Source organism: Leopardus geoffroyi, chromosome A2 (assembly GCF_018350155.1).
Source record: "Leopardus geoffroyi isolate Oge1 chromosome A2, O.geoffroyi_Oge1_pat1.0, whole genome shotgun sequence".
Taxonomy (NCBI): domain Eukaryota; kingdom Metazoa; phylum Chordata; class Mammalia; order Carnivora; family Felidae; genus Leopardus; species Leopardus geoffroyi.
Genome location: NC_059331.1, coordinates 61,990,919 through 62,013,907, shown reverse-complemented (window position 1 = coordinate 62,013,907; position 22,989 = coordinate 61,990,919). Strand labels below are relative to the sequence as shown.

At 51.5% G+C, this 22,989-nt stretch overlaps 2 protein-coding genes and 1 long non-coding RNA gene across 5 annotated transcripts; 1 reads left to right on the top strand and 2 right to left on the bottom strand.

Moving 5' to 3' along the window:
- Nucleotides 1-1,580: 1,580 nt before the first annotated feature.
- LOC123606160 lies at nucleotides 1,581-3,724 on the bottom strand. The gene is made up of 2 exons (XR_006716130.1): nucleotides 2,543-3,724; nucleotides 1,581-1,832 (listed from the first exon to the last, which is right to left on the bottom strand). It is a non-coding gene; the product is annotated as an uncharacterized LOC123606160 (long non-coding RNA).
- LOC123606159 (histone H2A.V) lies at nucleotides 1,868-14,027 on the top strand. 3 transcript variants are annotated; one of them, XM_045494181.1, is made up of 5 exons: nucleotides 1,868-1,945; nucleotides 8,704-8,781; nucleotides 11,034-11,147; nucleotides 12,938-13,067; nucleotides 13,698-14,027. In XM_045494181.1, the coding sequence occupies exons 1-5, from the start codon at nucleotides 1,883-1,885 to the stop codon at nucleotides 13,757-13,759; spliced, it is 447 nt and encodes a 148-aa protein (XP_045350137.1). In that variant the 5' UTR covers nucleotides 1,868-1,882; the 3' UTR covers nucleotides 13,760-14,027. The 3 variants fall into 3 exon arrangements, with proteins under 3 accessions (XP_045350137.1, XP_045350139.1, XP_045350138.1); XM_045494182.1 differs by lacking the exon at nucleotides 1,868-1,945 and adding an exon at nucleotides 3,854-4,147; XM_045494183.1 differs by lacking the exon at nucleotides 11,034-11,147.
- Nucleotides 14,028-20,276: 6,249 nt separating this feature from the next.
- On the bottom strand, nucleotides 20,277-22,983 carry PPIA (peptidylprolyl isomerase A). The gene is made up of 5 exons (XM_045494178.1): nucleotides 22,849-22,983; nucleotides 21,748-21,778; nucleotides 21,582-21,670; nucleotides 21,194-21,366; nucleotides 20,277-20,613 (listed from the first exon to the last, which is right to left on the bottom strand). The coding sequence occupies exons 1-5, from the start codon at nucleotides 22,915-22,917 to the stop codon at nucleotides 20,481-20,483; spliced, it is 495 nt and encodes a 164-aa protein (XP_045350134.1). The 5' UTR covers nucleotides 22,918-22,983; the 3' UTR covers nucleotides 20,277-20,480.
- Between the last annotated feature and the right edge of the window lie 6 nt (nucleotides 22,984-22,989).

Below are 22,989 nucleotides of genomic sequence, written 5' to 3'. Positions count from 1 at the left end.
CCTACCACATTTATGTATATATTGAAAAAAGTGTTCAATGATAAAAAAAAATCCATGTTAGGTATGTGGAATTTGAGATACAAAACAGATGAACATAGGGGAAGGGAAGGAAAAATAAGATAAAAACAGATAGGGAAACAAACAGTAAGAGACTCTTAAATACAGAGAACTGTTGCTGGGGGGAGGTGGGGGGGATAGGCTAGATGGGTGAGGTGCACCTGTTGGGATGAGCACTGGGTGTTGTGTGTAAGTGATGAATCACTGCATTCTATTCCTGCAATCGTTATTACACTACATGTCAACTAACTGGGATTTAAATTAACACGTTATTATTACATTGTGCCACCAAGCCAACAGCCCCCATGCAGAAATGGAATTGAAAACTAATGTTTCATTACTTTAGGCTTGATTCAGACTCAGGCAAATGCATCCTCCCTGGTGGTAAAACAAAACCTTTTGAGCCTCTGAAGTTGAGAGAAGAGTGTCTCTATTTCGTGAACTCTGATAAATGGAGAGATTGCTGCATTTCTGATCCATTTCATATTTCCTTTCAGGCAAACAACTTGCCTTTCCAAGTAAGTCATTAAATGAAGGAATGCTCACCCTGGGGGATCTAGTTGCCCTTCGATTTTGATTTCGTGTTATGAGACTCTTGTTCAGTTTAGGAACATGAAAATTTTTTGTTTTTTTTTGTTTGTTTTTGTGTGTGTTTGTGTTTGATTCTGTGACATACAGTGTTTCCCCGACCGTAACAACAGGAAGCAAAGGTAGTTGTTTCCTACCTTTAAGCTTTGGCTTGGAGCTCAGAGCAAGCCTTGATGAATATATACATTGTGTCCCTAGAATGCACACACAGTTCAGAATACAAAGGCAGGCTCCCCACCCTCAAGAATAAATAATGCAAGAAGAACGCACGTTAGGTTCTCAGAAAGACAGGCAGACGGCAGTCCTCCAAGGCCAGGAGAGCTGCTGTCAGCAATGTGGAATGTTCTAGTGCGGCAGCTGCTATTCCCTGGCTATGAAAACCCAGCTGGGGATATCACTCAGGCTAGTGACTCATCAGGGCAGGAGGGCTCTCATTTGTCTGCCCAGCTGACACCACACCTTTTGGGGGTGGGGGTGCTACAAACTTGCTTTGGATGTACGTGCTTCACTCTGCCAAACCCTCTGGCAGCTCAGGTGTTCTCTTGTGGATGGGACCCAGGATGAAACAAGTCTGTGGGGAACTCACTGCTGTGTTTCTGCACTGCACCTGCCAGTGAGCCTTTGGAGGCTACACTTGGCGGGAGCCAGCTCTTGCTTCCCCTAAAAGCTGTTCTCACCCACCCGCCAAGGGCCAGGGCCTGACATCGAATCGAGGGCGCATTCTAGAGTAGGGCTGTGGGCACAGTCATTCTTACGGTCATTAAGCCCACAGTGGACCTTGCCAAGCACCCGCCAAGGCCACACTCCAGGCCTTCCCAGGAGAATTTGGCTGTCCTTTCCAAGAGTGGCCAAAAGAAGATTTCTTGATAATATTTTGGAGAGTATCTCCATGTTAAAGTGAATTTAAGATTGAACACAGGGGTAAAACTCCTGGAATCTGTGTAGTAATCATGTAATCATGAAGGCTTTCTACTCGAGAAGCTAAAACACGGTCATTTCCCTGGCAACATTGGGGAAATGGATGTCTGGTATAGGAGGACCCTGTCCGTGTAAATGTATTGTTGACTCAAAAAATTACAATTTTGCGAAGAAGAGCCATTGTGTGGAGTCAGGTGTCCCAGGAAACAGACTTGGACATGGGGATTTGCCTTCATGGGGTTCACTGTGGGTGGCTCCTGGTGACATTACTATGAGAAAATGAAGAAAGCATTAAATATAATGGCGATGTTGAACAGCAATGCAGTTCAAGCGGGTCGGTGTCAATCACACAGCAGACTCTGAAATGGAAAGGCTCTTCAGAGTCGAGTCAGAGTAAGGCAAAAAAGCCAGGCACCATTACCTCACACCCACTGGTGGCTGGTGATTGGCTGCCCCCACAGCACTGATCCCTGGGCCGTGCTGTTCCCTCTGGCCAAGCACAATTCCCTAGAAGACTGCTGAGCAGCGACCAGTCAACACTCAGCTGCTGATGCAAAGGTGCCTCTGTGACTATGCGTGAAGCTTATTCTCAAATTGTAGGGCACACAGATCCCCTGGGGGGCCTGATGGGCCCACCCACAGTTTCCCACTCAGTGGGTATGGGTTGGGCATCAGAACCTGCACTTGCAACAATTCCAGGGGACCCCAATGCTGCTGTGTAGGGACCACACTTTGAGAACCATATACTGTTATCTGACCAGGTTAAATCCTGCAGGTTGAATAACACGACATGTGTGGTAGTTTATCACTTGTAGATGCTAATTCCTACAGTTCCCTGGTTAGGCTGGTCTTTGTGAGCCCATGCCACCCGCTCTGCAGCCCTGGTTCACTGGAAACCAGACTTGATTCGCCGACACACGTCCTTTATAAAATTGGTAATAGGCAGGTTTTCTTTTTACAAATGCGGTAAAGTTCCCACCCGATTTTCTTCTGTCTGTGGGCCTCAATCTCCATCTAGTTCTCCCAGCTCTAAACAGGATGCAGAGATGGGGAGGCGAATCACTACTGTTTGTGATGAGCACCAGTGTCTGTCACCCTAACTGCACTGTCCTCCACTCTGAATCAAGGACTTGAGAGCCGAGGGGCGACGGAATGAACTGGCGGTTAAGGAAAGAAGTGACCTAAGTGACCGTGTATCGGACATGACCCCGTGCTAGGAACAGGACGCTTCCTCCTAGGTTGCTGAATGAGCGCTCACCCCAACGCTGCGCGGTGGGCACTCTTGCGGACAGATTTAATGACCACACAGGCGTGGGCATACGCGGTGCCCTGCGCGGACCACGCAGCCAGGGAGCGAGGGCTCGAGGTCAGGTGTCCCCACGGGCCGCACCGCCCGAGCCAGCGCTCAGAGCTGCGCGAGTTTGCGTTCCCCCCGTCCCCCCCGGCGTGTTGGAAGGCCAGGGTCTGCAGGTGAGCGCTGGGGGTGGGGGTGGGGGAACGGCCAAGATCTCAGTTGAGCTCGGAGAGCAAGGGAGTCACCGAGGGCGCAGGGAGAACCGGGGTCTGCAGGTGAGCGCTGAGGGTGGGCCGGGGGCGCGGGGAGGGCGCCCGGGCGCGGCGGGAACATGCTCTGGAGCCGGACTCGGGGTTGCAGGATGCCCTCCTCTCCGCCACCCCCGCCCGCACCGGGACCACCCGGACTGCATGAGGAAGCCCCCACGGGAATCTGTGGGGTCCCGACCGGCGGTGCGGGCGCTCCCCCTCCCCTCCGCTCGCCCCACGTCCCTGCCCTGCGCGCACGCACGAACCCCGGGCGGGAGCGCCGGGAAGAGGGCGCCTGCGGCTTCGGAGAGGGCGGCGAGGGGACAAAGGCTGATGCCGGACGCGGCAGAAGGAAAAGACAGGAACATCCCTGCGGGGCCCGTCCTGAGAAGGTCGACCGCTTCCCCTAGTCTCGGCGCTTGGACGCCCCTGAGAGCCACAGGCTCGCGAGAAGGCGCGCGCGCGGGCGACGCCCACCGCCACTTCCGCCCAGAGCGCAACTCAGAGACTACTCCCCGCAGAGAACGCGCGGGAAAGCGGCCACCACCTCCAGTCACCCCACACATTGGCTAACCCCGCTGTCGTTCCCGGCAACCCGCCTCCCCTGCTCGCGGGCAAGGTTCTCATTGGCTGAGTTCTGCCAGCCGTCCGTCCTCATTGGTCCGCCCCTCCATTCATCTGGCCCGAGCCTTGGAGACAGGCGGAGAGCGGCGCGTGGCCCCGCCCCCGCTCGCACGAAGGGCGGTCCTTGTCGGGGCTGGAGGCCCCGCCCCCGTGTGCCGTGTGCAAAAACAAACAGCCGTTAGGGAGGTGGTGCCGGGGGCGGGGCCTGACTAGAAGGGGGCGTGCGATTGGGCGGCCGCCGGGGTTCAAATTAGCAAGGAGAGTGGGGATTGGTCGGGGCGGCGCGAAGCGGGTCCCGGTTATTGTCCGGGCTCCGGCGGCGGCTGCGGCGGCGGCGGCGGCGGCGGTGGTCGGTGCTGCGGGGCGGCGGCTCGGCGGCGGCTCGGCGGGAGCGAGGGCGGGAGCGGCCGAGACCATGGTGAGGGCAGCGACCGGGCGGGCGGCGGCGAGTGGCGCTACCTGTTGAGGCTGCGCGGTGCCGCCTCGCCCGCTGTGGCGCCGGCGTGGAGCGCGGGGAGAGGGCCCTGCGGCCGGCCTGCGTCCCGGGTGGGTGGGCGCTCCCTGTGTCCCCCGGCGCGGTGCCTCAGACCTGCGTCCCTCCACCAAGCAGCTAAAATTACGGGTTGGACGCGGGATCTAAAAATAGCGGCGGCAGAGACTTGTCAGCTAGTTGTTGGGATGCTGACGTCGGGGCTCCGGGAGCAGGTGCCCTGCTGGAAGGAGACCCGGTGTCCGGCTGGGAGGGACCCCCGTCCGGCGCTCCCTCGTTCTCCGGGGCGCGGACCCCAAGCCGATGTTCCCTCGGCCCCCGGGACGCGGACCACCGGCCGGGCCCCTTCCTCCCCGAGACGCGGACCCCCGACAGGTGTCCCTTATGCCCCCGGGACGCGGACCCCCGACATGTGCCCCCTCCCTTCCCGGGATGCGGACCCCGGCCGGTGACCTCTCCGCCCCCGGGATGCGGACCCGCGGCAGCTGCGGGGAGTGGACGTGCCCAATTCGGGGCCGAATCGTCCGCTGGCTTCTCGAGTGCGAGCTGACCCGGGCGGAGCGCCGGGCAACTTGGTGGCTGGTGTCCGGAAGGTGACCGCGGCCCCCACACCTGGCAGAGTCATGACGTCTGTTGTTCTTAAAACCGTGATTTCACGCCTGCCTCCTTAAAAAGCAAATCAGACAGTAAACAGGATGGATTGGACACAGGCTGAAGTTGCCTATGAAGAGTCAATTCGGGCTTTTGCGGTTTGGTGGCTTTGGATTGGTAACTAGTTCTTATTTCCTGATTCGGCCCTGGAGGCACGGTGATTGTGATTTTAGATTCCGGCGCCTGTTGAAAGGTTTTTACATTTTATTCCGGGACAGATAGAGCTGAAACAATTTCTGTACTTGAGGAAGAAGTGGGAATGTGTTATGTAAGCCAAATTCAGAAATCAAAAAATTCTACAAAAACCTTTTTATCGTATATCCGTGTGATCAGAAATTATTAAAACATACAAGGCATCCTGTAGAAACCTAGAGCTTCTCAGTCCCCTCTGTTAAACTTAAATCACTGTCTCCTGCTAAAGTGCTAAATGTGAAAAACATAGGAATTTGTTCTTAAACTTTTTTCCTGCTTCTAATACGTGCCAAGACCTGTATTTTTTTTTTTTTTTTTTATGTCGTTCCGGGAAATAAACATTAAATCACCTGAGGCGTGCAATTGGGGGGGGGGGGGGGGGGGCTATGTGCAGTTGATTTTTTTTTAGCTTAAAAATTTTAAGAAAAACATTATAAAGGGGATATGCCATTTCATTGCTTATCCTCTGCTTCGAAAATGTAGATCCTTGAACAGCTTGTCCGTCTTGTAAACCAGTTTTTTTTTTTTTTTTTTAAACAGGGAAGCCATAATAGACTTAAATGGTAAAATTAAACAGTCCAAAGAAAACAGTAGTTTCTCTCTCAAGTCAGATTCTTGGTATTCCCCCGCCCCCCCCCGCCAGAGGCAAATAGCTTTTCTAACATATTGTGTGTTCTTCTGGAAATCTGTGTGCACACATACTCTGCATAGAAGACCCCATGTTTATGTAAGGAAAAGCTCCCTGCACTGGTACATACTTTGCCTTTTCCACTTAAGAGTTTTGTGGGTGTTTATGACACATATCTTTGTCTCATTTGTTGAAATGGCTGCATAATATTTTCCTTTTTTTATGTGAAAGAATTTTTAATATTTATTTTTTTAATTTTTAATTTTTTTTAACGTTTTATTTTTATTTTTGAGAGACAGTGTGTGTGGAGGAGGGGCAGAGAGAGAGGGAGACACAGAATCCAAAGCAGGCTCCAGGCTCTGAGCTGTCGGCACAGTGTCCAACGCGGGGCTTGAACCCACAAACCCCGAGATCATGACCTGAGTGGAAGTCAGACGCTTAACTGACTAAGCCACCCAGGTGCCCGTTGAGTATTTTTTTTTTTTTTAATGTTTATTTATTTATTTTGAGAGAGAGAGAATCCCAGGCAGGCTCCGTGCTCAGCACAGGTTCATGGGGCTTGAACCCATGAACCATGAGCCAAAATCAAAAGTTGGATGTCCAGCCGAACCACCGAGGCATCCAGCAAGTTTGGTTTACTTTTCATTCATTGATTGACCTTACCAACAAAAAATGATTTTATTCAGGAATAAAAGAGAATTGCAGTGTGGGAAAAACAAGCTGTGAGCAAAACCGTAGGCAAGTCCTGGCAGGATTACTTTTTTGTTTTTCTTGTTTTAAACCTCAACCAGCCAAGTATTTATCTATCTATCAATCAATATGAGAGAATACTAACACACACACACACACACACACACACACACACACACACACACACACACACACACGAGGGGGGTGGTGGGGGAAGGGCAGAGAGAATCCTAAGCGGGCTCTGCACGGTCAGTGCAGAGCCCAGCATGAGGCTCAGTCTCACAAACTGAGATCATGACCTGAGCCAAAAATCAAGAGCAGGACGTTTAATTGACTGAGTCACCCAGGTGCTCCTATTTAATTAGTTATTTGAGACAGAGTGAGTACAGTTGAGGGAGGGGGAGAGAGAGAGAGATAGAGACCCAAGTAAGCTTCATGCTCAGAGCAGAGCCCCCCGCTTGGGGCTTGATCCCATGACCCTGGGAGCTGAAATCAAGAGTTGGCCCCTTCCCCCTGCCCATCCCTTGCTTACGTACTCCCTTTCAAAAATAAACATATTTTTAAAAATTAAGAGAAAAAAAAGTTGCTCCCTCGACTGACCCACTCAGGTGCCTGAGGTTTTTTGTTTTTTTTTTGTTTTGTTTTGTTTTTTACTATCTATTGATAGTAGGATTTGTTTAACCCTTTTAGTGTAAGTGGTTCTTTTTTTTTTTAAATATACATACTAAAACTTGCCGTTTTAGCCATCTTTAATGTGCAATTACTGATGTTAAGGACATTTAACACTGTTATGCAGCCGTCACTGCCAGTCACCTCCAAAACTTCTTCCCAAAGTGAGTAACTCTCCATTCCAACCCTGTCTCCAGTCTCCTGCAACTACCATTGTACTTTCTCCCCCTCTGATTTTTTTTTTTTTTTTAATTTTTTAATGTTCGTCTATTCTTGAGAGAGTGAGACAGAGCGTGAGTGGGAAAAGGGCAAAGTGAGAGAGGGACACAGAATTCAAAGCAGGTTCCAGGCTCTGAGTTGTCAGCACAGACAGAGCCCGATGTGGGGCTGCAACTCCCCAGCTGGGAGATCATGACCTGGGCCGAAGTCACCGCTTAACGACTGAGCCCCCCAGCTGCCCCCCCACTTCTGATTTTTTTTTTTTTTTAATTTTTTTTTAACGTTTCTTTATTTTTGAGACAGAGAGAGACAGAGCATGAACGGGGGAGGGTCAGAGAGAGGGAGACACAGAATCTGAAACAGGCTCCAGGCTCTGAGCGGTCAGCACAGAGCCCGACGTGGGGCTCGAACTCACGGACCGCAAGATCGTGACCTGAGCCGAAGTCGGGCGCTTAACCGACTGAGCCACCCAGGCGCCCCTCCACTTCTGATTTTTGACTAGGTACCTCATTTAAGAGGAATCCTACAACATGTGTCCTTTTGGGACTGGTTTATTTCACTTAGCATCACATCTTCAGTTTATCTGGCATAGGGCGTACCACAATTTCCTTTATATAGCCAAATGCTGTTCCATGGTGTGTGTACACCCCCTTTTGTTGATCATTAGTTCCTCAGTAGGCCCTGGAGCCCTTTCTGTCCTGAGGCTGTTGTGGACTTGCCTGTGTGTTGCTGCATTGAGTCCTCTGCCGGTTTCAGTTCTTTGGGTAGAGACCCCAAAGTGCAGTTGGTGGGCCGGATGTTAATTCTGCGTTTAATTTTTGGGTTTCTTCTAAGGTGCTTTTTTCTCTCCCAAAAGAGCTAACTTCTTTTTTTTTTCTTAAGTTTCTGCAGTTTTTTTAATGCTTATTTATTTTTGAGAGAGAGAAAGTGTGGTGGGAGAGGGAAGGAAAGAGGGACAGGATCCCAAGCAGGCTCCACACTGACAGCAGAGAGCCCGCCATGGGGCTCGAACTCACGAACCATGAGATCAGGACCTGAACTGGTCAGAAGCTTAACCGACTGAGCTTACCCGGGCTCCCTGATATGTTAATATTTTTAAAAATCACTACGTTATGAAATATTTCGAGCATGAAAGTTACATTTACTTGATGAAGATTCTTCGGTGTGAAATTCAAGAAAAATAGGCAAACTTATAGAAAACTCAATTTAAGAATTTAAGGTTTGACATCATATTTACATAAATTAGTAAATAATGATATAACACACGTATATTTGAAATTGAAGAAAGGGATCACTTACAAATGTATATTTTTTAACTACCTGAAGTAAAAGTGGAGAAAATTGTTTCCCAAATGTTTTTGAAACAGCATTTTCGAGTCTTCATCTGGAGGTTTTTTTTTTTTTTTTTTTTTTTTTTCTTTTCTCTTTCACTTAGGCTGGAGGGAAAGCCGGAAAGGACAGCGGGAAGGCCAAGGCTAAGGCAGTGTCTCGCTCGCAGAGAGCTGGGCTCCAGGTAATTGATGCCGTCATAATTCACGACTGGGTTATTTTCTTCATTGTTGTAATTTAGGACCCATAAATGTTTCATTACTTGCAAAATTATACTTGTACCGCTGACCTTTTAATGAGAGTGAGTGGTCAAAAATTAAAATCCCAATGCAACAGTCTTTTACTTTGGATTCTTCCAAATGAGAACAAGTTATGAAGCGGTGTTAAATGAGCTCTTAAAATCTGTTATTTCTAGATTATCATTATGTTCCTGTTTTTGTTATAAATTGGCCCCCATGAAAGTAAGTATGCCGTGATTTGTCTTCCGGGGACGGTCCGCGCCATGTGTGTTCACCCTGAGGCAGACACAGAGCTTGGGGGAGGACTGGGCAGTGCACCCGTCCCCTGGATGTCTCCCCTTGAGCTTCCTTCAGTTTGAGCCAGAGTGATACACTTGAAACACTAAATACTTTCAAACTTCACACATTTGAGTTGTTGCAACTTTGATCCACAAACTCCAGTGTTTCTGAATGAGTGAGAACCGCTCCTACCTAGAGGAGGAGACTTTGAAACAGGACGGTTTGCAGGCCAGACTGTAAGGTTTGGGTTTTCTTCTTGGCGGTGGTGGGGAGCCACTGAACATTGTGGAGCGGGAGAGTGACGTGAGCCAGGGGCACCGAGGGGAGGTGGAGGGAACTCCCCCTAGAGGGTGACTAGCTGGGCTCTCCCTGAGCATTGCCAGGGGCAGGGGCGTCAGTGACCGACAGTGACCCTTGTCCGCGAGAGGGCAGGTGATGAGGGCAGGTGACGGAGGCTGTGCCGCGCTTTAGGACTGAGGTAGGCACACCTAAACCCCGTGCAGCAGAAGGAATAGAAGGCACATGTGCCTCCCGAGAATGGACAGGGAGGCACGGGGGTTCTATAAGGCTTAGAAGCACAGCATCAGAGGAGTTTATGTTGTAGCAAGAACGCGTCAGGAGAGAAGTTGAAGGTGAGTCATTTGAAGTTCCACCAAAACATTCTCAGGAAAATGTCTCCAAGTTGTAGATTTGAATCCTCTTTCCAAGAGGAGTGATGAAAAGAATTACAAAGTTGAGATCACATGTGTAAATTTGGGAGCTCGTGCCGCAGTGAGTCTGGTCACAGAGGACGAGAGGGGAACAGGGGGCCTTGGGCGGACCCCACATGCAGCCTGGGAGTCCCGGGAAGGCTGGGGACCAGCCCGAGGGCACAGAGAGGCTCGAGTCCTTGAGGATTGGATCTAGAAATGGCTACTGGATTTGGCAGTTAAAGTGCCACCACCTACCTTTAAGAGCAATGGCAAAAGCCAAGGTTGGGTTAGAATAGAACAGGTGACAGGACTTGGGGTGCCTGGGTGGTTCAATCGGTTGAGCATCTGATTTCAGCTCAGGTCATGATCTCGCAGTTTGTGAGTTTGAGCCCCGCATGAGGCTCTGTGCTGACAGCCTGGAGCCTGCTTCGGATTCTGTGTCTCCCTCTCTCTCTGCCCCTCCCCCACTCGTGCTCTGTCTCTCTGTCTCTCTCTCTCTCTCTCTCTCTCAAAAATAAACATTACAAAAAAATTGAAAAAAAAAAAAAAAACAGGTGACAGGACAGTTAGGTGTCCGGGATTTGCTTTTAAGTTTTGCCTTTGGAAAGGAGAGCGGGGAACGGGCTGGAGTGGGGTTGTTTGCTGTGAGGCTCCGAGGACAGGTGCAGGGGGGAAGGCTTGGGGGTGGGGGTTGAGCTGTTGTGGTGCTGGCATGGTGAAGGGTCACAGAAAGTGCGTGAGAAGGGGGCCATGGGGGCGACATGCCTGAGGACACATTGGAGAAAGTTCTGTCCTCGGAGAGTCCCCAGGAGAGTTAGCATAGCTGTCAGCCGCAGGGAGGGAGCCGGGAGCTGGCCACCCCACCCCCCCCCCACTCCCACCCCCATCCCCTGGCTGCGAGGCTGCCCCAGAGGGCAGAGGGGTCAAGGGTCAAGTCTGGCACCAGCACACACCTGGCCCCTCCTTGGGCTGTGCTGTGCCGGCTGCCCGTCTTCAGAAGCTAGTTCCTCAGACCCCCCCCCCCACCCCCACCCCAACTGGGTCTCTCCTCAGGAGGGCAGAGGTGGGACCTCTAGGCCCTTACTGCGACACACAGGTGCTAGCAACCGTTCCTTGTTAAGTGGGTCTGACTTCTCTGATCCGTGTGAGTTCACGGTCCGCCTTTGGTCTCGCTCGGTAGCGCGCTGGTAAGGCCATGCCTCCCACCTGGATGCTCTGTCTTTCAGTTTCCCGTGGGCCGCATCCACAGACACTTGAAGACCCGCACCACGAGCCACGGGAGGGTCGGCGCCACGGCCGCGGTGTACAGCGCCGCGATCCTGGAGTACCTCACGGCCGAGGTCAGTCGTGCACGGTCCCGGCAGGTGCGCCGGGTGCGGAGTGGTAGAGCCCACGGGGGAGGGGGCGCCTCCTCGGCACCCAGCCTGGTGGCACCCAGCCCCGTGTGGGAAGGACCTTGATGCGCTCATGCTGAGTTAAGGCAGGGTCCGTAGCCCCACGTCTACGGGAGGTGATGGGTGTCTGGTGCCTGCAGTACTCCGCTACTAAGGAAGTGAACCTTCAGCGGGAGGTTGTGAACTGAAATCATGATCTCTTCCTGAAGATGGGGTGGGGGGGGCAGAGTTTGCCAGGGTGATGTACATTACACATCCATTCTGATGGTGGAATCTGGTGGAAGAGCAGACGAACCCTCTTCTCTGCGTGGTTGCCTGCGTAGACTGCCTGCCAAGACTGCGTAGTCTTGGCCAGTGTGACATTGCAGGAAGATGGGCTGATTGGGTGAAATTCTTAACACCTGGGTGATGGACCAGCCACTTGTAAGGAGAACCCCCTGAAGACCGCCCCCCATCCCTGCACTATCCGCCCCAGTCAGGGCAGGATGAGTAGCAAGCAGGTCAGGCGGTTAGAAACAGAGGGAAGTTCTTCCCCACGATCGTGTGGTGGGGACCTGGACTGAAAGGTGGGAGTTTGGGGTGTGTGTGAATTGTTAATGCTGTCATCTCATTAACTTCATCTGGTCCCTGCACTCCAGGCAGTTTCTACGGTGTTAGGTCCTGAGACAGGGACACGGGGCCTCCCCCCACCCCACCTTCTCCTTCAGCCTTACACCAGTTTGTGTTTGGTGAGCGGCAGACTTTTCAGGAAGGTACACGTTTCATTCATCACGTGGAGGCATATTCTTCTGACTCAGAATGTTCCAGGTCTCATCCAGACTCCCATTTTCTTTATTCCCGGGAACTTTGAGTACAAGTTTTTAGGTTAAGATTAGGCCATGAGCATTTATGTAAGCAGTCAACATATTTTCAGGTATTTGTGTTTGGGGTGTTAGTCATAGTGGGATGCAAAGAAAATACTGAAATCTAAAGTCAGTAGCTTCACATTAGGGTCACTTGGAGCTTCCAAAAGATACTGGTGCCCAGATGGGTCAGAGTCTTGGGAGGAAGAAGCAGGGGTCCCCGCTGCTTCTGACATACATGGGGACTTCCCACCGCTCTGTTTAAGCGAGGCTCTGTGGAGTTTTTTTTTGTAGGACTTCCATCAAAGGTTTTATAATGCCAGTATAGTCTGTAGAGGCAAAACAAAACAAATTAGAAATGCAGTTTTTATGGCCAGCTGGGACTTTGGAATTGTTTTAGTTGAAAATTCCCATTCTAGAATAAAGGGCTTCTGGTATATTGCCTCTAGATTAGAGGACCCAGTGATGTTAAAAACTCTGAATAAGAAATTATTTTTTAAACTTTTCTACAAGTACTAAGAAATAAGTTCCGTCCATTAAGGGCTGGACAAAAATAGACTATGGGGCCATACTGAAATCACGATTTTCCTCGATGTTTGCATTTGGAATCTTGGCTAGGGAAATAGTGTTATCCCTTGCCCTTCTTTCTGGAGAAGTGGGTTCTTGCTCAGGGGTCTAGCTCTCCTGCAGAAAATGAATATAAGAGACCCTAGCGAAGTAACAAGATTCCTATGAAAGCATCAGAAATGTGAAAAAGAAACCCGCATTACCGGCTCATATGCATTGCGTGTCTTCTGTGCAGATACCGTACAGGTCTGTGTAGCTATAACTGCAGGTCTGCGCTGAGCCTCACGCACTTGAGCCTCTGATGCACCGTCTCACGGTGCTTTGCAGGTGCTGGAGCTGGCGGGTAACGCCTCCAAGGACCTCAAGGTAAAGCGGATCACCCCGCGCCACCTGCAGCTCGCAATCCGCGGCGATGAAGAGTTGGACTCCCTCATCAAGGCAACCATCGCCGGGGGTGGTACGTAGGATCCCCACTCCCGCCCACGTGGCCGTTGGCCGTTCCGACATCATTCGATCAGTGACCCTAGAACTCATACAGACCTCGACTCCAGGATTCCAGGACTCCAGGAGTGTTGAGTCTGTTATGTTACAGTAAAGGCTCCTTTATATTCTGATCCCAATAAATGCTATCGCCAGATACAGCACTGCTTTAGTTTGGCACATTCCTTGTCTAAATCTCATAAATGATTCTTAAAACCTGGGGTTTTAAATATTTCCCATACCCTTGTAGTGGTGTCTTAAAGATGATCCTGAGAACCTGCTCTGTGTGATGCCCTTGAAAGTCAGGGCTGAGGTGATTGAGTGAGTCAGGGTCAGTGAAGGTGAGATGAACACCTGAATCCCTTCCGGGTCACCTTTGGAGAAGCTCTTGAAAGCTATGCTTCCTCTTCCCCAAAGTCCATAAAAGCGGTGTTTTATGTAGTTTTAGGGGGGTTCCCAGACCTCAAGAGAGGGAGGCCTTGGCATGGGTGGGTGGGTGAAGAGGGCCATCGGCAGACTTCATGTCTGGGGAGTTGCTCTCCAGGGAGGCCCCGAAGTGGAGAGAGTGCCCGTGGAGAGTCGTTCATATGTTTCTGTTCCCTTCCAGGTGTGATCCCGCACATCCACAAGTCTCTGATCGGAAAGAAGGGACAGCAGAAAACCGCGTAGAGCATCGTTTTAACCAGCCCCTTCCTCCCGTCATTGTACTGTAACCGAGACAGAAGAAATAATGGGGACATGGGGGGTTTTTAAAAGAGGCAGATGGAAAAGCTTAGACAATTACTGTAGACACGATAAGAGACATTTGTACGTTCTTAGGCTCAAAGTTTGATAAAGTACCTTTCCACGCGGCAGCGCTTGTGTGGTGATTGGCTAGGTTTCTCCCGTTGTGTTTTATACAAAAACGGAATTGATAAACCATTTTTTACAAAAAGAATTGGTCTCAAAACTGTTCTGTTCGTGACGTGTTGGAAATATTTTGCTCATACTTTGAAATTTTTTAGATTTCAAATCGGTTATTCTATATTCAGGATAATCTGAGAACATATTGGGAATCTAGATTTACCAGGATTGATACCATATCACCGTGTGCTACCATATAGTAGGTGCCATCCACTTGTGGTACAAACCGTCGTGTTACACACCCCAAAAGAAGGAAAAACGGCCAAGTAAACCGTGGGGCGCCATCAGCTGTGGGACGCTCCCCGATCCAGAGATGCCGGAATAGGAAAACGCATGCGTTTAGGATTGATGACCTAGGGTAGTGGACTCGTCCACTGAGCACTTACCATGGCAGGCCCTGAACTGAGTGCCTTAGTGATCCAGACTTTACTCCCCCCCGCTTTTAAAGATGTAGAAACCAAGGTGCCCAGAAGTTACTTGTTGGAAGACATTTATCTAGTAGGTAGGACTCGCAGGGCTGGGAGACAGGCCTCGATTCGGCGAACTCCGGAGCCCACACTCTTACCTGGATCAAAGTTCAGTCTATAAGTTTTCTGCTTTTACTTAAACCTCCAGCTTTTAGTGGTCTTCTGTTGACATAGTAATATCCAGCAGTTGGTGCCATATTTAAAAAAATATTTTACTTTGTCAGCTTTTAAGTAACTTGTAAGGTTTAATGTACCAACTAATAGTCCATCACAAACTCTCTTTTTCCACTTGGAAGTCTTCATTAAAAAAAGATCTTTCAATGTTTTATAATCTAGCTCTATCAAAACAAAGCTCTCATTTTAAAAAAACTTATTTTATTATGGAAATTTTCAAAAATACAGAACAATAAAGAGAAGAGTATAATGAAACCCCGTGTACTTACCCTCCACCTTCCAACAACCCTCCTGCGGTCAGCGTTGTTTCACCTGTCGGCTCCCTGGTGGGTTGGTTTGAATCCTGTTTCAGGCATGACTTCCTGCCTTATATCTATGCTTAAGTGTGAGTCTCTAAAGATGAGGCATAATCGCAATCTTAAAACAGCATTTAATGTTTTATTTTTTAAGATTTTTTTTAAACTTTATTTGGCGGGGGAGGGACACAGAGAAAGAGGGAGACAGAACCCAAGCAGGTTACAAGCTGTCCGTGAAGAGCCTGATGTGGGGTGCAAACTGTGAGATCATGACCCGAGCTGAAGTCAGACACTTAACCAACTGAGCCACCCAGGTGCCCTGACAGCATTTTATAGTGTCTGACCTATTTGGTGTTCACACTTTCCTATCAATTTGTTTATGGTTGGTTTGAATCAAGATCCAGACGTGTTCTGGATCTTTTTTTTATTTTTGAGAGAGGGAGACAGGATCCGAAACAGGCTCCAAGCTGTCAGCAGCACAGAGCCAACATGGGGCTCGAACTCACAAACTGTGAGATCGTGACCTGAGCCAAAGTTGGACACTGAACCAAGTGAGCCACCGGGTGCCCCTTTTTTTTAAGTTTGTTTAATAATCCCTGCAGCCAGCATGGGGCTCGAACTCACAACCCCAAGAACGAGTTGCATGCTCTACCGACTGAGCCGGCCAGGTGCCTAGCTTGTTCTATATCCTAGATTTTGTTGATCCCTCTTGTTTCTTTTCTATTTTTTTTTTTTAATTTTTTTAAATGTTTATATTCATTTTTGAGACAGAGACAGAGCATGAGCGGGGGAGGGCAGAGAGAGAGGGAGACACAGAATCCGAAGCAGGCTCCAGGCTCCGAGCGGTCAGTGCAGAGCCCGATGCGGGGCTCGAACCCACAAACTGCGAGATCATGACCTGAGCCTAAGTCGGACGCTCAACCGAGTCCTGCAGGCGCCTCCCCCCACCTTGTTTCTTTTTAATCCATGGGTTTCTCCTCCCTTTTCCTTACAATTTTTAAAGAAACGGGGTTGTGGAATTTTCTCAGTTTTACTGAATGCATCCTGCTGGTATTTGAGATGTCTTTCCCCTAAATTTCCCGTAAGCCGACAGATCTTGAGGGGTTGGCTTTTGTTGCGTTTTGCTTTTTCACAAAAATAATTCCCAGGTGACACTGTACTCCCTGCGGTACCTCGTCGGGGGGCACCTGGCACCTGCCATGTGAAAACTGCCGGTTGGGCTGTGCCAGCCGCTCTCCCGGAAGGGGCCTGTCTCAGCATTCCACGGGGGGCGCCGATGGGGGACACGCTTGCCATCCTTATGCATCCAGAATTCCTGCCGAACTGCTCTTTGATTTACAAGGCAGGAATAAGAAAGAACATTTCAATTTTGGATTCAGTTAGCACGTATTTTGAGGTTTCTGTGTTGAGTGGGCCTGCGATTATCCTGTGAAATTTTAGTAGTTTCCGGAAGCCAAAGTAACAATAGCAAAGAAGGCAAAATAGAGAAGAGTGACTTTTACTAGAGTTTTCTAGGTAATTGCTTCAGATACCGGCCTCCCTTTGGCAGTTGCTTGTGGTGTTCCTAGAATTGTTTTCAGTTTTTTAAAGAGGAATTTTTTTTTTTAAGATTATTTTGAGAGAGAGTGAGTAGGGAAGGGACAGAGAGAGGGAGAATTCTAAGCAGGCTCCACGCTGTCAGCACAGAGCCCAACGTGGGCTCAAACTCACAAGCCCGAAGATCATGACCTGAGCTGGCCACCCAGGTGCCCCTTGTTTTGTTTTCTAATGGAGAGGAAGTCAAACAGCTGGGCCCCGCCCTCCACCCCCATGGGTGGTCCTTGTTGCCCTGCATGTACCTGTCCCCCACCACCCCCCCCACCCCGCTCACGGGCCTGGGCCTGTGTTGAAGTCCGTCCCCTCCCAGACTTTGTGTTCCCTCTGTGGTGCCTTAACAGGTGTCTCCAACAGAAAACTTTTTTTTTTTTTTTTTTGAGAGAGAAAGAGTGTGTGTGCGCTCACGCGCCCTTGGGAGCAGGGGAGGGGCAGAGGAGACAGAATCTGAAGCAGGCTCCAGGTGCTGAGCTGACATCACAGAGCCTGCTTAGGATTCTCTCTCTCTTTCTCTTGCCTCTCTCCTGCTCACACTTTTTGTCTCTCCAAATAAATTTAAAAAAATATTTTACCATATTTATCACATAATTATTTTATCACACCATATTTTATCACATAAATATTCATCAATGGCCCTTATTTGCCTGATGTTTTATGCTCTTTATTTATTGAGAGAGAGAGAGAACGTGAGTGGGGGAGGTGTGGGGGGGCATGAAGCAGGGTCTGAGCTGTTGATGTAGAGCCCGACACAGGGCTCGATCTCATAAACCCTGGGATCATGACCTGAGCCAAAATCAAGAGTTGGATGCTCAACCGACTGTACTACCCAGGCGCCCAGGAATCATTATTTTAGGTGCAAATAGTGGTATTTTGGTTATGTTAAAAATGCAAATTCGTATCTTTTAGAGACAAACTATTTACTAGAATATTTGTGCCTATGATACGTCTGGAATTTGCTTCGAAACAATCCAGTCAGAGAACAGGGAGGAGGAGGGGAGGACACGAAACAAGGTTGGGTCTCAGGCAGCAAAAATATACATGCAGACACAGGTGTCCTCAAGTGCCTGCATGTGACATGCGCCAAGTCAAATAGTTAATAGTTAAACGAGTACAAGCTGGGAGCTCACAGGTGAACTGTATGGTTGTGAAAACGAAGACTGTTCCCCCCGAGTTAGGTGGCCAATTGCATGGATGCGTCGACCTCTGCTGCCCCCAGACCCTCTTATAACTGCAGCTCACAAGGAAGGGCTCACAGACCCCTGGGACCACCATGTCCAAGCAACACAGGGCAGCTCAGAGGGGCTCCTGCTGGTCAGACGGGGGGTGGTTTGAGTGTCAAAAATTGTATTGTTTGTAACAGGTTCAGTAAAAATTCGTGAGCCCTTAGTAACTGGAAGAGGGAGAGATTTGAAATTGTTTTTACAACTACAGAATAATCATTGATCGAGGCAAAGATCGTTCACGGGTGCGAAGGCAGAGCCATCAGGCGAAAGGTCTGGGAACGGGGTTCAGACCGAGGCAAAGTATCGCCCACAGATTGCCTCCTCGCTGGGAAGAGGACACAGTGCCTCCCAGGGGGCTGTCTGGTGAGTCGGCCTGAGGTCGCGTGCACCCCCCAGGAGGCAGGATCGCGTACACAGTCACCCACAAAGTCTTCCTGCTACGAATGTGGAGCTTGTGTCTAAATTGAGATTCTCGGCCTAGCTTCCAGTTTACAGAGAATCCAGGAGCCAGACAAGTGGGGGACAGGAATGGGTGGCAGTGGGCAGCTCCAGAATCAAGCACGTTCCTTGAAGTCAACGTCCTGAACCACTTGAGGAGCCAATGACATAGAAAAAAGTGGAGGCCAAAGATCTTACATATTTTTAGTATTTATTTTTGAGAGAGCACGAGCAGGGGAGGGGCAGAGAGAGGGGGACAGAAGATCCAAAGCAGGCTCTGTGCTGACAGCAGCGAGCCCAATGCCGGGCTTGAACCCATGAACCACAAGATCATGACCTGAGGCGAAGTCAAACGTTCAACTTACTGAGCCGCCCAGGTGTCCCTAAAGAGTTAAAAAAAAAAAAAAAAAAGTACATTTATAGTGTATAATTATAATCTCCATACAATTATTTTTTTAATGTTTACTTATTGAAAAAGAGTGGGTGCATGCATGCTCCTGAGAGCAGGGGAGGGGCAGAGAGAGACAGAGACAGAGACAGAATGCCAAGCAAGCTCCATGCTGCCAGCACAGAGCTCCACATGGGGCTCGACCTCAGGAACAGTGAGATCATGACCTGAGCCAAGATCAAGAGTTGGATGCTTATCTGAGCCACCCAGGTGCCCCTCCATAGTTATGTTAATAATAGAAGTGACAGTGCGAAGGTCGCCTGATGGCTCTCTCCGGCTCTCTCCCGCCTGGCGGCTCTCTCCTGCCTGGCGACAGCCTGAAACAGGCGGAAACCGATGCACAGAGCAGGGGAAGCGCGGCCTTTGCACTTGCAAGTTCTTGGCTTGGGCCTTTCTTTCCCTCACTTGGTAAACTCTCCAGGAAAGCCACTCGGGACCGATGAGGTCTTATTACACACGCTAACACCACGTTACCAACTCTTGGCAGCTGGCCTGCCTGCCCCTTGGAAAGCTAAGTCGGGCACCACTCTACTTTGGTTACCTTTTTTTCCAGTACCCAGCGCGGCGCATTGGTGTCAGACACTCGGCGGCGGAATACACACAATCAGTGACTAGGCAGGTGTGATCGCGTGCTCGAGGACAACTCTAAGTGAGGTTGGGTTGATGAAAGGCTATCACCACCTGGACACAAGCCATCCATGGACATTAAAGGTCACTGCAGTCACCCAGGGAGCAGGGGAAACGGGACACACCCAGAGGCACAAGCATTTGGTGAAGGAAGCAGCCAGCAGCCCGACAAATAACAAATTGCAAACATTCTCACACCCTCAGGACAGAAATGGCTCTGGGTCAAGAGCCCCGGTGGGGAGGGGCCCTGCAGGGAGAGGAGGGTGTCCCGGGCTCTAGGCAGACAGGTGCCCCTCAGCCTGTGCAACTAGCTCTGGTCACTAGTTTGCAGCCCAGTTAAGGGGGAAGGGCCTATCCTTTGCCAAATCCTACAGCTTGTGACCGTTAGATCTGTGTGACTGAGTGACTGTGGGACCTTGAGGGGGCCAGGAGGGGATCACTGGTCGGGGAGAGCAAGGACCGTGGGTCACAGTACCAGGGACCCCCACAGGCCAGGGTCTACCAGACTTTGTCAACAATTCCAGAATTGGGACTTTACTGCACACCTTTTGCCCCGATTCTATACCCCCAGACTAAACCGGATCCGAAGACCCTTCCCCAGAGCCTGAGGCCCAACACTCAAGTTTTCCCTGCTGATAAACAGCACAATTAGCATCTCCTGACACCTTTTCAAACTTCATCAAAACCAAGAAATAATGGGATCTTAGAAGAGCGAGTGACGCACTCATTCTCCAGTGTTAGAGGGATTCTCCACTTACTGTGGTGCCAGTCCACGTGCCAAGTGCAAATTTGTCCCCGCTCCCCTTAAAGGAGCACCTGTCCCGCCTGCCCGTGGTCACCACCTCCCTCCCAAAATCCTGGCTCTTTCCTTCCTTGCCCCCACCCACATCTTCAACACCCCCCAACCCAGGACCTTTGGGCCAGGGAAGCAGAAATGGCAGCTGTGGAATCCAGCAAACTGCAGTGTTGCCAAAAATGCGAGCTGCAGGACCCCCGCGCCACACAAGGACAGACAAGTGTTGTTTAGCTTTTATTTCATGATCATAAACTTCACTCTGCAATCCAGCTAAACTTGGAGGGGAGTAAGGAGGACACAGGACCCGTGGAACTGCGGCAGGAACACAGGGACTCTAGATTTCGAGCAGATGGGGACAGAAGGGCGCTCTCCCGAGCTACAGAAGGAATGGTCTGGTAGTTAAGATAAAACACGAGTCAAATTTATTAGATTTGTCCACAGTCAGCAATGGTGATTTTCTTGCTGGTCTTGCCGTTCCGGGACCCAAAGCGCTCCATGGCTTCCACGATGTTCATGCCTTCCTTCACCTTGCCAAACACCACGTGCTTGCCATCCAACCTGTAAACGAGATGGAGCGTCAGCACTGGTGCCCAGGGGCCACTGAGCCTGCGCCACACCCCGAGAACAGAGACCCACAGAGCAGTACTGCACCCCCGGAAGAACAGCTGGAGGCCGGGTTACACAGTTGTCAGTACCAGTTAATGTGGATCAACACTGAACACCTCATCCTTCTAACAGAAACAGCAACACCATAGGTCACCAGGAGTCAGAAGATTCTCCAACTCCTGTCAAAACTCCCGAATTTACAATGGACCCCTAAAAAAGGACCAACACCCACAGGCCAAGGAGATCTAAGTACTACTCTTTTGTAGTTTGTGTTCACTTGCTTTTTAAGTCTATTGTTGTTAATTACCTCCACCCCCAACCTGGACACAAAGGGGTGCATGCTCTGCAGACCGAGCCAGTGGGCACCCCACAAGTACTGGTCTTAACTACTCAGCTCAGCGCCCCGTTGTGCTATGCTCAGTATCTTGCTTTCTCCACGGACCCCCGTTTCGGCTTTCTCACATCCTCCCACGCTAGAAACAAGGCCAGGCTGAAGCGGGCAGCGCTCCTTGCTGCAGGGATCTGCCCTTACCAATCGGTCTTGGCGGTGCAGATGAAAAACTGGGAACCGTTCGTGTTGGGTCCGGCGTTCGCCATGGACAGGATGCCAGGACCTGTGTGCTTCAGGATGAAATTCTCGTCGTCAAACTTCTCCCCGTAGATGGACTTGCCTCCAGTGCCATTATGGCGTGTGAAGTCACCACCCTGTGGAGTGAGCAAAACCTGTCACTTCTGGCAACAGCGTCAGAAAACAAGCCAAGTCTGCAGAGACCTAGCTTCAAACTCAAGTTTAAATGGACTAGAAGGTGAAGCCGGACCAGACTGGCAGAAAACAGCTCCCATGCACTCATGCTGCGTTCTCCTAGCTCTAGCTCAAGCTCAAGGACCATCACCCAAACCAGAGTCCATGAATTTCATACCTGGCACATAAATCCCGGGATAATCCTGTGAAAGCAGGAACCTTTGTAACCAAATCCTTTCTCCCCAGTGCTGAGAGCACGAAAATTCTCTATTAAGAGAGAAAAACATTGGTCACACACAACTAAAATCCGAACAGGTAACAGTGAATTAGACAAGAAAACTAACCTGCTGTCTTGGGAACTTTGTCTGCAAACAGCTGTAAGACAAGACGGAGCGTCACTTCACCACGTCTGCCCCCCACTGCGGCTCACGGAGTCTCGGGGGGGGGGGGGGGGGAAGCTCCCGAGCACGAGCCCACTTTCTCACCCTAAAAGAATGCTTCTACAAGAACCACTGGCCCCAAACCTGAGCCGCTACCTGAAGCCTCGGGGCCCTGTGGGGTCGCGCAGAGTAACAGAGACCACCACCCCCCCCCCCCACACACAAATCCAGCACCAGCCAGGACTCCACCCCCGGCCGTGCAGCCCGTGGGGCGTCTCCCACGTGCCCCCGTCCCCCACCCCCACCCGAGCACGACCCCGGGAAACCGGCGAGGCTCCCGCAGAACCCCTCCCGCGCGTGAGGGGCGCGTCCTGGCCACACACGAGGGGACGAAGCCCGTCCGCGAGGACAGCTGTCCAGGCCTCCACGAACCGTTTCGAACACGTGCGACCGAACCCTCCCTCCGGCTGCGGAGCAGGCGCCGCCATCTCAGGGCCGGGAGTTCGGGCCGCGCGCGGGCGTACAGCCCACTCAACACAGTAATCCGCGGGCGTCCGTCTCAGCCCGCACCCTTTCCGCGCGTGAACGCCACCCCCTCCCGGCCGCCCCGCCCCCGCCCTTCTCGCGGGGCCGCCCGAGCCCCCGGAGGAGAGCGGGGACGCGCACCCCGAGGGCCGCAGGCTCCCGGGAGGCGGCCGAAGGGGACCGTTAGGCGCGGGCGGGGCCGGCGTCGTCTGCGCAGGGCGGGGGCGCCGCTGGCTTCCGCCGGGCGGGGCCGGGCCCGCTTCCGCAGTGCGCCCGCCACCGCCCCCCGCCGCCCGCACACCCTCGCGGCCGCGCCTGCGGGCATCGCCCTCACCCAGCCCCCACCGCGACCCCGCGCGGCCTAAACACGTGCGCGCCGCCCCGCCTTTGTCCGCCGCCGCCCCTCCCCCGCCGCCCCCGGCCTCCCAAAATGGCCCCTCATCAGGAAATGGCGCCACCCGCCCGCCCGCGCCCCCCGCCCGCCGCCGCCCCGGAGCCGCCCGCGCCCGCCCGGCACACCCCGCCCGCCCGCCCGCCGACCTCGAAGGAGACGCGGCCCAAGGGCTCGCCGTCCACAGCGATGTCAAAGAACACGGTGGGGTTGACCATGGCTAAGAGGCGCGGGCGACTCCGGGGCGGCGGCGTCTGCAAGGCGGCACGAGCTCCGCCGCGGCCTCTTTT

Bases quoted from the DNA above. Each gene is read 5' to 3' on its own strand.
- LOC123606159 (XM_045494181.1), top strand. From the start codon at position 1,883: ATGCAGTTCAAGCGGGTCGGTGTCAATCACACAGCAGACTCTGAAATG. The intron at 11,148-12,937 runs GTCAGTCGTGCA...GGTGCTTTGCAG, and splicing joins TGGAGTACCTCACGGCCGAG to GTGCTGGAGCTGGCGGGTAA. The intron at 13,068-13,697 runs GTACGTAGGATC...GTTCCCTTCCAG, and splicing joins GGCAACCATCGCCGGGGGTG to GTGTGATCCCGCACATCCAC.
- PPIA (XM_045494178.1), bottom strand. From the start codon at position 22,917: ATGGTCAACCCCACCGTGTTCTTTGACATCGCTGTGGACGGCGAGCCC. The intron at 21,671-21,747 runs GTTAGTTTTCTT...CTCTCTTAATAG, and splicing joins CAAAGTTCCCAAGACAGCAG to AGAATTTTCGTGCTCTCAGC. The intron at 20,614-21,193 runs GTAAGGGCAGAT...TCTCGTTTACAG, and splicing joins TGCACCGCCAAGACCGATTG to GTTGGATGGCAAGCACGTGG.